The sequence below is a fragment of the Suricata suricatta genome, chromosome 3 (assembly GCF_006229205.1).
Source record: "Suricata suricatta isolate VVHF042 chromosome 3, meerkat_22Aug2017_6uvM2_HiC, whole genome shotgun sequence".
NCBI lineage: Eukaryota > Metazoa > Chordata > Mammalia > Carnivora > Herpestidae > Suricata > Suricata suricatta.
The window spans coordinates 137976364-137989223 of NC_043702.1; the positions used below are offsets into that span (position 1 = coordinate 137976364).

General features: G+C 37.6%; 1 protein-coding gene across 8 annotated transcripts in view; it reads right to left on the reverse strand.

Moving 5' to 3' along the window:
• The window catches only part of RPS6KC1 (ribosomal protein S6 kinase C1), a 175568-nt gene that overhangs the window by 36774 nt on the left and 125934 nt on the right, over positions 1-12860 (reverse strand). For all 8 annotated transcript variants that reach the window (XM_029935284.1, XM_029935283.1, XM_029935289.1 and 5 more), the window contains 2 exons: positions 5677-5724; positions 4375-4507 (listed from right to left, as the gene is read on the reverse strand). In XM_029935284.1, coding sequence (XP_029791144.1) covers positions 4375-4507; positions 5677-5724 — 181 coding nt within the window. The remainder of the gene's footprint in view (positions 1-4374; positions 4508-5676; positions 5725-12860) is intronic.

The following is a 12860-nucleotide window of genomic DNA, read 5'->3' on the forward strand; positions in this document are numbered from 1 at the left end:
ATAAGGAAATGGAGGCACAAAAACATTAAATACCTTGCCCAAGGTCACACAAACTAACAGTAGTCTGACTCCAGATTCCCTGTTTTTAATCACTACACTGGTCTCTCTTAATGCAAGCCTATATATACTGATAAAGAAAGTTGTCCACGGTACATTGTTAAGATGCGGGAAGAAAACAACCTAGAGAACAATATGTAAGATCCATTTTTTTTTTAACTAGACAGGTAGGGAGAATACGTTTATACACATAGGAAAATTTCCCCCTATTTCTTGAGAGTGGAACAGGGCATTAAAATAACTAGGAGAAGAGACTTTTTATTTTTATGTACATAGTTCAAATGTATTGTTTTACATATTAGTTTCATAATCAAAACAAAAAGCTAGTTAATAAAAAAAGAATAATTTCACCCCTTGTAACTTCACCCTAGTAACTTGGGGCAAAACTCTTTCCCAATCCTCATTTCTCTGATGTATCCACATTTGCAGGCTTTCCAATCATTTCCTTCTAACCTAGGCATTCACCTTTTCCCTGACTCAGCAGTCAGCAATTCTGCACTGAGCACCTTCTGGGCACCAAGTATTCTGCTAAATGGGAGGGGTACAGATGATGAAAACGACATAGTCCCTAATCTTGGAAACTTCAAGTTTTAATGACATGCATGGCCTTGACTGAATACAATTATTTTCTCACCTTATCCTCCCCAAACAGAATTAACAAAAGGGATTCATTAATAGGAACAATAAACATTTTAAATCTCTCTCCTAAAAGCCTGTCTGCTATATCCAACTGCCCACTCAACACCGCCTGGATACTTAGTAAGTATCTCAAACTCACAAGTCTAAATCCCTGATTTTTCCCTCCAAATCGACCCCGCCTACACCTTTCCTCATCTTAATAAATTGTAACTCCTTTCTTTTAATTATTTAAAACCTTGTAGGCATGTAAAGCAGAATCAGGTCAGCTCTATCTTCAAAACAGATACAGAATCTAATAGTCATGCCTTACCACCTCCACCCCCAATGCTTGGGGCGAGCCACAGTTATTTTCGCCTGGATTGCCACAAAAACTTCTAAACTCATCTCACTGCTTTTGCCTTTGCCCTCCTAGATGACATTTTCCTCAAAGCAGCTAGAATGATCCCTATCTTGCCACTCCTCTGCTCAATATTCCTCAATGACTTCTTTTTTATTCAAAATAAAAACCAAGCTGTAAGATCACAGAAGAAGATCTGCCTGCCAGCCTCCCCACCTCTCTTCCCATTCTGATCCAGCCGCAGTACCCTTGCTGCTTCCTATCCCCCAAATGCACTCCTGGCTCCGGGCTTATGTGTTCTCTCTGCTGAGATGCTCTTCCCTTACATATCCACAAGGCTCCCCCTCTCACTTCCTTCGGGTCACTGGCCAAATGTCCCTTTCTTCATAAGGTGAATACTCTAGATAAAATAGTAACCCCCACCACACCATTTTGGCATTCCCTTCTTCTTTTATTTAACTCTTCTCCATCTGACATATATTTACTAATTATTTGCTTATTATATTTTCTGCTTCTCAGTGTAAGCTCCATGTGAACAAAGTCTTCCTTCGTTTTGTTCACTGCTATGTTACAATACTAAGTCTGTATCCCAGTAAGTGTCAATGTATTTCTGACTAAATGAGTTAAAAATGGAAGGAACATGAGCCCAAGAGACTATGTGCATCCTGAACAGTCCTGTAAGCAGGAGGAAGCTAAAGCCACAAATCACAAATACTCAAGCATTCATATTACAGAGAAAACAATTGTTCAACACTTATTTTTCAGGTATAGCTATTTATACATATGAAAGTAACGTATTTGTGATTTATGTGCAACCTTCTAATTCAAAGAGGTAACAAAGAAAATATCACTCACATGTAAAAGATAGCACACTGCCCATCATACACCTCACCTGATAGCTCAAGTGAGCAATCCAAAAAATTCACCTGGATTCTTCTCTCCCTAACCTAGAATCCATCACAGGTCCCATTGAATCTCCTCTCAGAGCATAATGGCTAGAACCCCAGAAGGCCATGCCACCATCATCACCTGTCTAGACTTCACATTGCTTGTAGCCTCACCTGTTTGTAATCTGTTCCCTATACCACAGCCAGAGTAATCTTTTTAAAATGTAAATCAGATCTTGTCACAGCTTTAGATATCCAATAGTTTTCCAACGTATTTGAATAAAAGCCAAAGTGCTTACCCTTCAGGATAAGACTCAGGTCTATTTCTCTAATAGCCTCATATACCATGACTGCCCTCACCTGCTATACACTCCAACCAAATTGTCTACTTTCTTGTCCATCAAACATTGTTTCTGCTTTTGATTTCTTACACTGATCCCTACACCTAGAAAGTGCTTTCCGCTTACGTCCAAATGGTTGTCACTCAGCACTCCTCTTAAATGGCACCATCTTAGAGCAGGCTTCCTTGACTACCTAATCTAAAGTAGTCTCCCCGTCATTCTCTTATAGAGTTGTCTGTGTTAGAGATCACTGTAGTCCCTATGATTAGCCAGCATTATCATGCTTTTGGTTTTCTGTGGGACTCTCCACAAGAATGTAAGTTTTCAAAGGGGCAAGCTCTTTTCCTATGCTGTTCACCTAAGAGAGAGTCTAGTACATAATACATGCTCAATAAATTTGCTGACTGTTCAATGAATCTACAGTCCCTATTTGCATTTTAATTTAATATCTGCATTACAAAATCATCTTAAAATTAAACAACAGGCACCGGAAATGAATGGTCAACAAGAGATCCTCCTTCACCAAGTTTAAAAAATCCCGGACAAATTCTGTGATCACGTAGCCACGCAGAGTCAGGTATGGCCAACAATAAAGGAAAAGAAGCTTGGTAAAGATCTAAAGCAGTGGAATTTAACTGATAAGATTTTCTCAGAATTAAAGTAACATCAGTTGCAACAAGAGCTTTAAGGAGTGCTAAGAGAGGCTGCAAAGATGGCAGAAGAAAAACGGAAGTGTGTTCTGGAGAAGGAAGAGAAAGAACAGGAAGGGGCTGCAAACAGCAGAGGCAAACCAGAATCGAAAATTTGCCACAGATAATCTCCAACATGAATAATCCACACTGGGTAATAGAATATTGACTATAATTACATTCATCCTACTGACCTTGTTCTAAATTATTATGGATTATTACTACGCAAGTTATTTTGTTCCACACCAGAGGTGGCTGTATTTCGCTATCAGATGACATGACCTCTAATTCAATAATGTCTGTAATGCACTGGTATCCTCAGATAAAAGCTGTCTATAATGTCTGAACAAAGGTGAATTAGTTATCCAATTCACACACGCAATTAACTCTCTTAATACCTGAGAGACCATGGAGCCCCTTCTGAATTTCCTATTAAATACTACATATGGAGGTCTTCCCTCCATCTGTAGTTATCTTGTGCTGTACTTCATAATAAACAATATTAATAGTTTATTGCCCCCGTCAAAAATCTTGCATTAGTTATCATAAAAGACCTCATTCCATGAAGCAATGACTCATTTTCCTGGGAAAATGCATTAAATTCAAATGTCATGCCTATTAGTAAAACACTACACTTCTTTATTCTCAGTAATGTAAAAATAATAATAACACCTTCATGAAATATGGAAAACAATTTAATTTTTTTTACTATATAAAAAAACACCTCTTAAAAGCCTAAAGACAATTGTTTATTATGTGGATTTATATTTATATGCTGTATTCAGTCATTCTAAAGAAAAGACTACTTATTTAAATTCAGGTATTAAAGGGCAAAAACAAATCAAAACATAGTATTTTTTTTTTGCCACCTGTTCCCTCTACCAAGAGCTGAAATTTCATAAATAGTTTGAAGGCAGGGCACCATGCCTCTGCTTTGTACCCATATGTGATGCCAATGGCTGTATCCGTAAAAACCCAGATCAGAATAACTAGGGAATGTCAAACGTTAAGCAAATACCCATGCATTCTGAAAAGGGAGGTAATTAATTAATTCTTCAGGGGATGCTTTTTATTTAAGTCCTCTAACATTAATGTATCCTTTTCACAGAGAATAAAATAAAACCCCTAAAATAAAGCCTACCTCTTTTAGCACACACACACACACGTCCCTCTTCAAGTTTGCATCAGAGTAGATCAATTCTGGGAGAAAGCAAGTAGTTCTGGACAGACATCTGCTGCTCACCTGGGTTTTCATTTCCCCTCACAACTCAAAGAGAGCGGAGGAATAAGGAAACCCTTCCTTAAGTGTGTTTTGTATGTTTCATCTGCTCACGCCATGACAAGAGTAAGAAGGACATTATGGAAACGAAAAGCTAAGTGGACGACATTCTTTGTTCCATAAACAATTTAAACTACAAACTAACCTTCCGCGTGCTGCAGCACAAGAAATACCGACTCCTCAGAAACGATGTACTTGTGCAGACACACCATGTTGGGCACACAGCGGGGGATGATGGTCTTTCTGTTCCTGCTGTATTCACTGCTTTTCCTTAGACCCTGACAGAGAACAAAAAGGTCAGTTGTACCCTCAGTTGCCTTTGGAGCCTGCTGTGCTCTGTGTTTATCAACCAAACTAATCTATCCGAGTTACTCTGGGCTTCAGAGAAACCACTCATCTGCTGCTCTATGCCCCTCAGTCCCTAGAGGCTCTGCTGATGGCGTCTGGCGTGAATCCAGAGAACGGAAGATGCCACAAAGCTGCCATTAAAATCAATTACGTGGGTCAGTGTTTTTATTAGAGATGCTCTCAAACTAAGTCATCAGGATGACACGCAGTTATTTCTCTATGACCTTTTCTTAAGTTTTATTTTACATATATAGAGAGATCTTTAAAGCAGTAGACACTGTGAGATCATTCAAATTTCTGAGACACAAAAGGTAGGCCTACATTAAACAGCCGATTTAAAATTTTATGTCAAAAACAGTATAAAGATTATTTGAAGTCTTCTCCAAAGGAACAAGGTGTGTAGTTTCTGGTGGCATAACCTGCTTAAAAAACCTGAGGAAATGCCAGTGATAAAGTATACTCAGAAACGGATATGTTTCAGGATATGTTAATGTGACCTACTGCCATGCTGTAAGAATCTGAAAGAAATGTATATAAAACCAATCTGAAGTTGATTAACTCTAGATGCTGTAGAAATGATTAAATTAGGATATTTTGGAATAGGTCCTGTCATAATCCATTTCAATCCTGAAATTACAAAACTGAAGGGTTTTTCTTTCCTTGTCCCTAGAACTAAATTTAGATAAAAAATAAGTAAATAAATAGGAGGGCCAGGAATGTAGATAACACTTTCCCAAATACCTGAACCAGAGACTTCAAGGCAAAATTTCAGTTCTTAGGGACTGTAATCAAAATCAAAGGGCAACTGTGTGCATTCTTCACAAATTACACAAGTGTTTGAGAGATATATTTAAAGTACACACTATATATTTAAACATGAGGGAATAAGTCTTCAACTTATCCAAATGGTGGCCTCTAAAGGCATGCTATAAAGTATTTATCAACTATGATGAAGAACGGGAAGTAAAAGAAATATAGACCACCGCGAACATAAAAGAACATTCAAATACCCAGGGGAAAATATTAAATATTTTTCCTTTCGGAAGCATTAATTTGAAAATAAATTCCTAAGTTCATTAAACATACAAATTCTACTTACTTTTAAAATGAATGTCTGTTCTGTCCTTGTGTCCATTACAAGTAAAACCTACAAAAAAGACATGAGTAATGAATCAGTCACAGTACAATGAAACACGGACTTGTAACTTTTTGAAACTACATGTTAAGGGTTTCCGAGGAGAGGAGGGGGGCTTTGAAACTGATTCCACCAAAATTGGTAATTTCTGAATAGATTTTTTTTTTTTTGAAAGCCACCAAATCACAGGATTGAAACAGTCTTATCTAAACTGGGTTTTACTGGGGTTCCTAGGTGGCTCAGAGGGTATCTGACTCTTGATTTCAGCTTAGGTCATGATCTCACAGTTTGTGAGTTCGAGCCTGGAGTCAGGCTCTGAGCTGACAATGTGGAACCTGCTTGGGATTCTCTATTTCCCTCTCTTTCTGCCCCTCCCCAACTCACTTGCACATGCTCTCTGTCAAAATAAACATTTTTTAAAAGTGGGTTTTATTATAGTTTCCTTTTCTAAAAATTCCATATTTAAAAAACATTTCTATATATTTATTTCTATGTATATGGAATATATATATATAATTACTTATATTTATTTTTTGAGAAATATATTTGAAAAAAATCTACGAATTTGTTTTAAAATATATTTCTTAAAAAATAAATAAAATAAATTTCTTAGAAGAAAAAACTATTTTACCCAAAGAATTTTTCCTCATGGAATATATATGGGTAAGAGGAAGTAAAAACAATACATAGACATTGCTGAAGTCTCATCTCTCTTCCTAAAACCCCTTATGCGGCAACTTAGTATAACGTGATCTCAATAACTCAGGCTCCAACCTAAGACTCCCTTTTGGTGCTACTTCTCCATCCAAGACTCTTCCTAGCTCCTCTTTTTCCATCAGCAAATCCTGTCAGTTCTATCCTCAAAATGTATCCAAAATGTGAACTCACTTGCACAGCTATTACCCTGACCCAAAGATCTACCTGGATTATAACAACCGTCTCCCAACACATTCCCTGCTTCCTCATTTGCTGCCCTATGGTCTGTTCTCTAAATAGCAGTCAGTGTTTTCTTTTAAAACAATCAATCCAAAAACTTTCCTCAAGACCCTGCATGGTCTCACCCAGTGCCCCCACCTAGATGGATGGGAAGAGTAACTAGAGATAAGGGATTATTCTACTATGTTACTACTTTATTATTTTGGAAACTGTGTAGCAGAGTTGGCAAACTCTTTCTGCAAAGCTCCAGACAGTGAAGGTTTTAGGCTCTGCCAGCCCAGGCACTCTCATCTGGAGCTCTTCAGCTCTGCCATCCTGGCAGAGAACCAGCTACCACCATGTGAACCGGGGCATGTCCAGAGTGACCTGCAAACACTGTAACCAGGGCTTTGTGTTCCCCCTCCAGAGCTGAGAGTCAAGGAGGAGAAAAAGATGTCCAGCTTGGGAAATTTAAAACAATGGTGAGAAGAAACAGTGGAGTTCAGGTGGGGAACCAGCTTGAGGAGAGGAGGTAAGTTTCATGTTAGACATGAGGAATTTGAAGTGATTGTGCCTGATCATTTCACCTTTAACCTCTCTTACGAGTGTCTTACCTATCCTTTTTAAGTCGTCATTGAAATTCGACTGAATATTCCTACAGATACCTTCTGAGCTCACCCCTTCCTCTTCTCAAACCCTGTCCCCACTAATAATAAAACCAAACCCTGTTTCTGCTCCTACAGTATTGAATAACACTGCCATCCATGTAACACTCCCACCACCAAGAAGCTCTCTCAGTCACTATGAATCCTTTCCTGTCCCCTACCTTCATAACCAACGGCCAAGTCCAGTCGGTTCTACCGAAGTATTTCTGCTATCCACCCTCTAGTCTCTCTATCTACCATGTACTTAGCATTTACTATGTGCTATGCTTTAGCCATCAATGTTAATTGTTTCAACTACCCTAGAGGATGACTTTACCCTTCCTATTCTACATGTGAAGACATTAAAACTTCATCTGTAGAAACTACAATGGTAGATAATAATAGCATCTACCTTTGTGAGAATTTCATTGAAATAATCTTGTAAAAATGCTTGGTATAGCCACTTAACTATTATTGCTATCATTATTATTGCTTCTTCTCCCTGACATGACCCCCCAGCCCCTTATCAAACAAGTATGCATCTTCCCATATTCAGCTCAAATGTCAATCTCTCAATAACACTGATTCTCTCCTTTCTTTGTTCTCCTACTGTATAACAGTACCCACCCCTTCAATCTGATTTTATTTGTTCATGTGTCTATCTCCCAACCAGATTTCAAGCTTTTTATGGGCATATTATAGGCTTGAAATCGCCAAGAATGTTCATACCTTAATCTCCAGAACCTGTGAATATATTATGTTATGTTCCTGGCAAAAAGAACTTTGCAGATGTAATTAAGGTATAGACCTTAAAACAGATTATCTTGGATTATCTGAACCCTGAAAAGCAGAGAACTATCTCTGGCCCAGAAGTGGAAACACAGAAAGTGATATGCCAGAAAGGGAAATCGGAGAGATTTGAACTATGAAAGGGATACATGATTGTTGGTGCTAAGATACAGAGCACCGGAGAAAGGCCACCAGAAGCACGTAGCAAGTATGAGCAGGAGCAGACAACTTGTAGAAGCAAAGACCAGTCTTCAGCTGATGGCCAATAAGGAAAAGTTCAGTCCTACAACGGCAAACAAAAGAATTCAGCCTACAATCTGAATGAGTTTGAAAGTGGGTTTTCCCCTAGAGCCTTCATTAAGGAACACGGCGCTGCTGGCACCTTGACTATGCCCAATGCGACCTGAGTCAGGCCTCTGGTCCAAAGAACCTTGACATAATACATTTGATTGTTTGACGATGCTAAGTTTGTGGTTAATTTGTTATGACAGCAACAGAAAACTAATACAGGGCAGAAATTTTATACCCTCCAACACATTACACATCCCTCTCCCATAGTAAATAAATGTTCAATAAACATATGTGAACAAATTTAGGTGTAAACACTTAGAAGGCAGATGGAATGGAACTTAGAAAATAAGTTGGGACTAAAGTTTTATATTTGAGCATTATCCATCAAAATAACAGCTACAAACATGAGACCATACCCCCAGTGAAATGTTTACTTTAAAACAGTGTTGGGTTTCAAAGAATTAAATCATGTAATGCACTGAAGAATCCAATGAGATGGTGTATATATATTTTTCCTTCATGACTGGCTTTTAATTCTTAGATTAAAATACAGCTGACCTACAATATTATTAGTTTCAAGTAGTGATTCAACAATCACATCATATACACTATGAAATGCTTACCACAAAAAGTGTAGTTACCATCTGTCACCAAAGTTATTACGATAATATTGACTATATTCCCAATGCTGTCCTTTTTATTCTCATCATTTATTCTATAAGAGTAAGTCTGTACATCTTAATTCCCTTCACCTATTTCACCTGTACCCCGAACAACCCTCCTCTCTGGCAACCATAAATTTGTATCTCCATATTTGTAAGTCTGTTATTATATTTTGTTTGCTCATTTGTTTTGTTTTCTAGATTCCACATATAAGTGAAATCACATGGCATTTGTTTTTCTTTGTCTGATTTACGCCATGTAGCATAATATTCTCTAGTTCCATCCATGTTGTCATGTATGGCAAGATTTCATCCTTTTTTGTGGCTAAGTAATTTTCTACTGTGTACATGTACCACATGTTCTTTACCAATACATCTATAGATGGGCACTTCGGTTGCTTCCATATCTCGCCTATAGTAAATAACATGTTTCAATAAACATACAGGTGCATATAATCTCTTCAAATTAGTGTTTTCATTTTCTTCAGGGAATACCCAACAGTGGAATTACTGAATTGTATAGTATTACTATTTTTAATTTTTTGAGGAACCTCCATACTGTTTTCCATAGTAGATGTACCAATGTGTCTTCCCACCAACAGTGCTTGAGTATTCCCTTTTCTCCACATCCTCACCAACATGTGTTATTTCTTATCTTTTGGATACTAGCCATTCTGACTATTATGAGGTGATACTTTGCTGTGGCTTTGATTTGCATTTTCATGATGATTACACATGCTTTCTCATGCCTGTTGGTCACCAGTATGTCTTCTTGGGGAAAATGTCTATTCAAGTCCTCTCTCATTTTTTGATCAGATTTGTTTATGGTGTTGAGTTGTATGAGTTCTTTATATATTTTGGATACTAGCCCCTTATCAGATCTATCACTTGCAAATATTTTCTTCCATTCAGTAGGCTGCCTTTTCATTTTATTGATGGCTCCTTCTCTGTACAAAAGCTTTTTAGTTTAATGTTGTCCCATTGGTCTATTTTTCCTTTTGTTTCCCTTGCCTAAGGAGAAAAATACAGAAAACTATTGAGACTGAGAATTGATTACTGCCTAAGGCAGTTAGGAAATTGTTGGTAACTTTCAATGCTGCATTATGCTGCAAACTGGTGGAACAGAAGCCAGACAGCTCTAAGTTAACAACGGGTGATAAGAAGACAGAGGTGGGATATATAAATCTTTCAACTGAGGAATATGCCAAAAGAAGGAAAAAGCACTAAAGTGGAGGAGTTAATGGCGCCATCAGGTTCAAACCATTTTCAGATAAAGTAGACCTATTCTCCCCATAATTTCCCTTTGAGCTATATTCATCACCAACCTTGAATCTCCAAAGCATGGAAACACATTCAAAGAACTGGAACTTTGAGATTTAAATTAACATATTATATGTGTAAAAGGAGGCACTTCCGCCCTGTCTCTGCAAAGGACGGCTTAACAGACCTCTATCGAGTCTGTTAAGTAGTGTTCCTTCAATCCTCCTTGTTTTTGTACCAAGTCGTGACTCTTTTAAGCCACTCACCAGAATGCTAATCTTATTTAAATAAGATACAGCTATATGATAGAAAACACTGCACTAGATAAAAGGTATGGAAGATGTACAAAGGAAAGAATTTCTTTCTTCTACCAGAAACCTCTTAACTGGCTGGACAGAATCTATCCAGATGAATCAGGAGTGATATCTTTTTGCTGATCTTACTTAGCCATGAAGCATGAAGTGGATCAGATGAAAAAGCCAAATTAAGATCGATAAACATGGCTGGGAAGTACTGCTCTGTTTACATTTACTTTCCTCTCCTCCTAAGTTTGTTTGCAACTAGACAACGTTCACATTGAGGCAATAAACACAAGAACATATGTGATTTTTTTTTTAAATGTGCCCTTTGACTGTCAATTTCTCCCAAACAGGTGTTGGCTAAATGATTATAAATTGGCCTCTGGATACACCTCTTCAACTGAGCCGTACAGGGCTGGTGATAATATAATTAGACCTAAAAACATCAGGCTGGTGAATGCTTTCCATCTGTTTGGCAATAATGTTTAGTTAACAATAGTCTTTAAAAGAAGCACCTTCAACTTCAGTTCTTAAAGTTATTTATAGAGCCATTCTTAACACACCAGCACTCCTGCTAACAAGAGCTTTAGCCACTTGGAAATTATTAGCCATACGGCTGTATACAAAGAGAAACGACTGCATTTAACATCTGTATCTTTCCAAATTTACACGCTTCAACCTCATTTAAAGTCATTTCTTAATGAACAGTGCTATGGCACAGCATTAATATTATAGTTGCATGCACAAAGATCATAAGGAGCCAAACATTTTTTTAATGCCAACAGTAGGCTAATCTGTAATGAAGCTGTCAGCATAAAGGACAAAATAATAGCTTCTTTAACCCTCAAACAGAATTTGTTCATTTGTGGACTAGAACACATCAATTTAAAAACTGCTCATGGGTTTGCTCACCTTTATAAAGACAAAAATCTAATTTGGTACTAATTTGATACAATTGTCTTTCCAATAAAAGGCTCCTAAAACCATCTTTTATTTCATGATAAAACAAGTACTATAACTAAAACTGTCATGAAATAATTACCTCGGATAGCATACCTTATTGAGAGAATACAATTAATGTATTTCTCCCTTTCATTTTTCACACTGACTTATCAGCACTATATTAGCATATGGTCTAGCAGAAGCGATTACTCCATCTTTGCCTGTAGTAATATATAGAATGGCTGTCTCTAACTGGGGGGGGGGGGGGGGGGATGCAGACAACTTCTTCCTTAAGGATTAGCCTCATCTGTCCTTCAGTTCCACCAGCACAATGAGACCTGCCCACTCTTGGTTCATAACAGTGGTAGGAAAAGCGCCAACCCCAACCGATGATAGTCTGGGTTTTTCTGTTAATTACAATAAGGAAGGCCTGATATTTAACTAGGTACCACTTCTGGGAAAACAGGAGGGGTGGGGAAACTCCTAACTCCTGAAAACATATCCTATTTCAGTTTATCTAACATCTGTCTTAACTACAGGCAAGTTGGTACAGGAAAAGGGAGGTAAGAACCACATTAGGAAATGCAAACAACACAAAACTAAGCTGGTAAATAACTAATTTCTCTATAAGAAAACAACTAATTTTAGATTTCTTTAAATGCCCAGACATTGGCAAAGGTTTTAGTATGCTAATTTTTTAATTAAAAGATATTTCAGCAGTGAAAGCTCTTTCATATGCACTACTGATTCTTCATCAAACGTTAACTTTCCAACTTAACACCAGTATAGCCGGTGGCAGCCTGAAGGTTTACCATCTGCTGCTATCCAAAGTCACTGTGGCCACCTTCAGAACATATGCATCAAAGCCTGAAGATAAGAGACTGCCTAATACTGCCTAAGTCAGCATAAGGGGCATGACGGACCCAGAGGCAGGCGGCAGGCAAGCTACCAGAAAATACAGAACATCATGAACCGTCAGTCACCTCGTAGAACACGTACCCAAGGTCACAGGGGACTCTAGTGGTTGAACAGAAAGACAAGAGAAATACTCCTTCTAATGGGATTTATTTAAGTAAATGTGATGATTTTTTCCTTTAAAAAAAGGTGGGGGGCCAGATTAGTAATATTTAAAGTTGCCCATAATTTTATTCAAAATAAGCATACAATGAATAAAATGAAATGTAAAAGCTAAAGTATTTTAATCAGTCTATTAATAATAAGGTTTTTTAAAGCAGTCATATGATAAGGCACTTTGTTCTGAAAGGTTTGTTTTCTAGGTATCATCATACCCACAATCCAAATGCTACCCAAGGAAAATGTACTTTCTGAGATTAGGTTTAATAAAA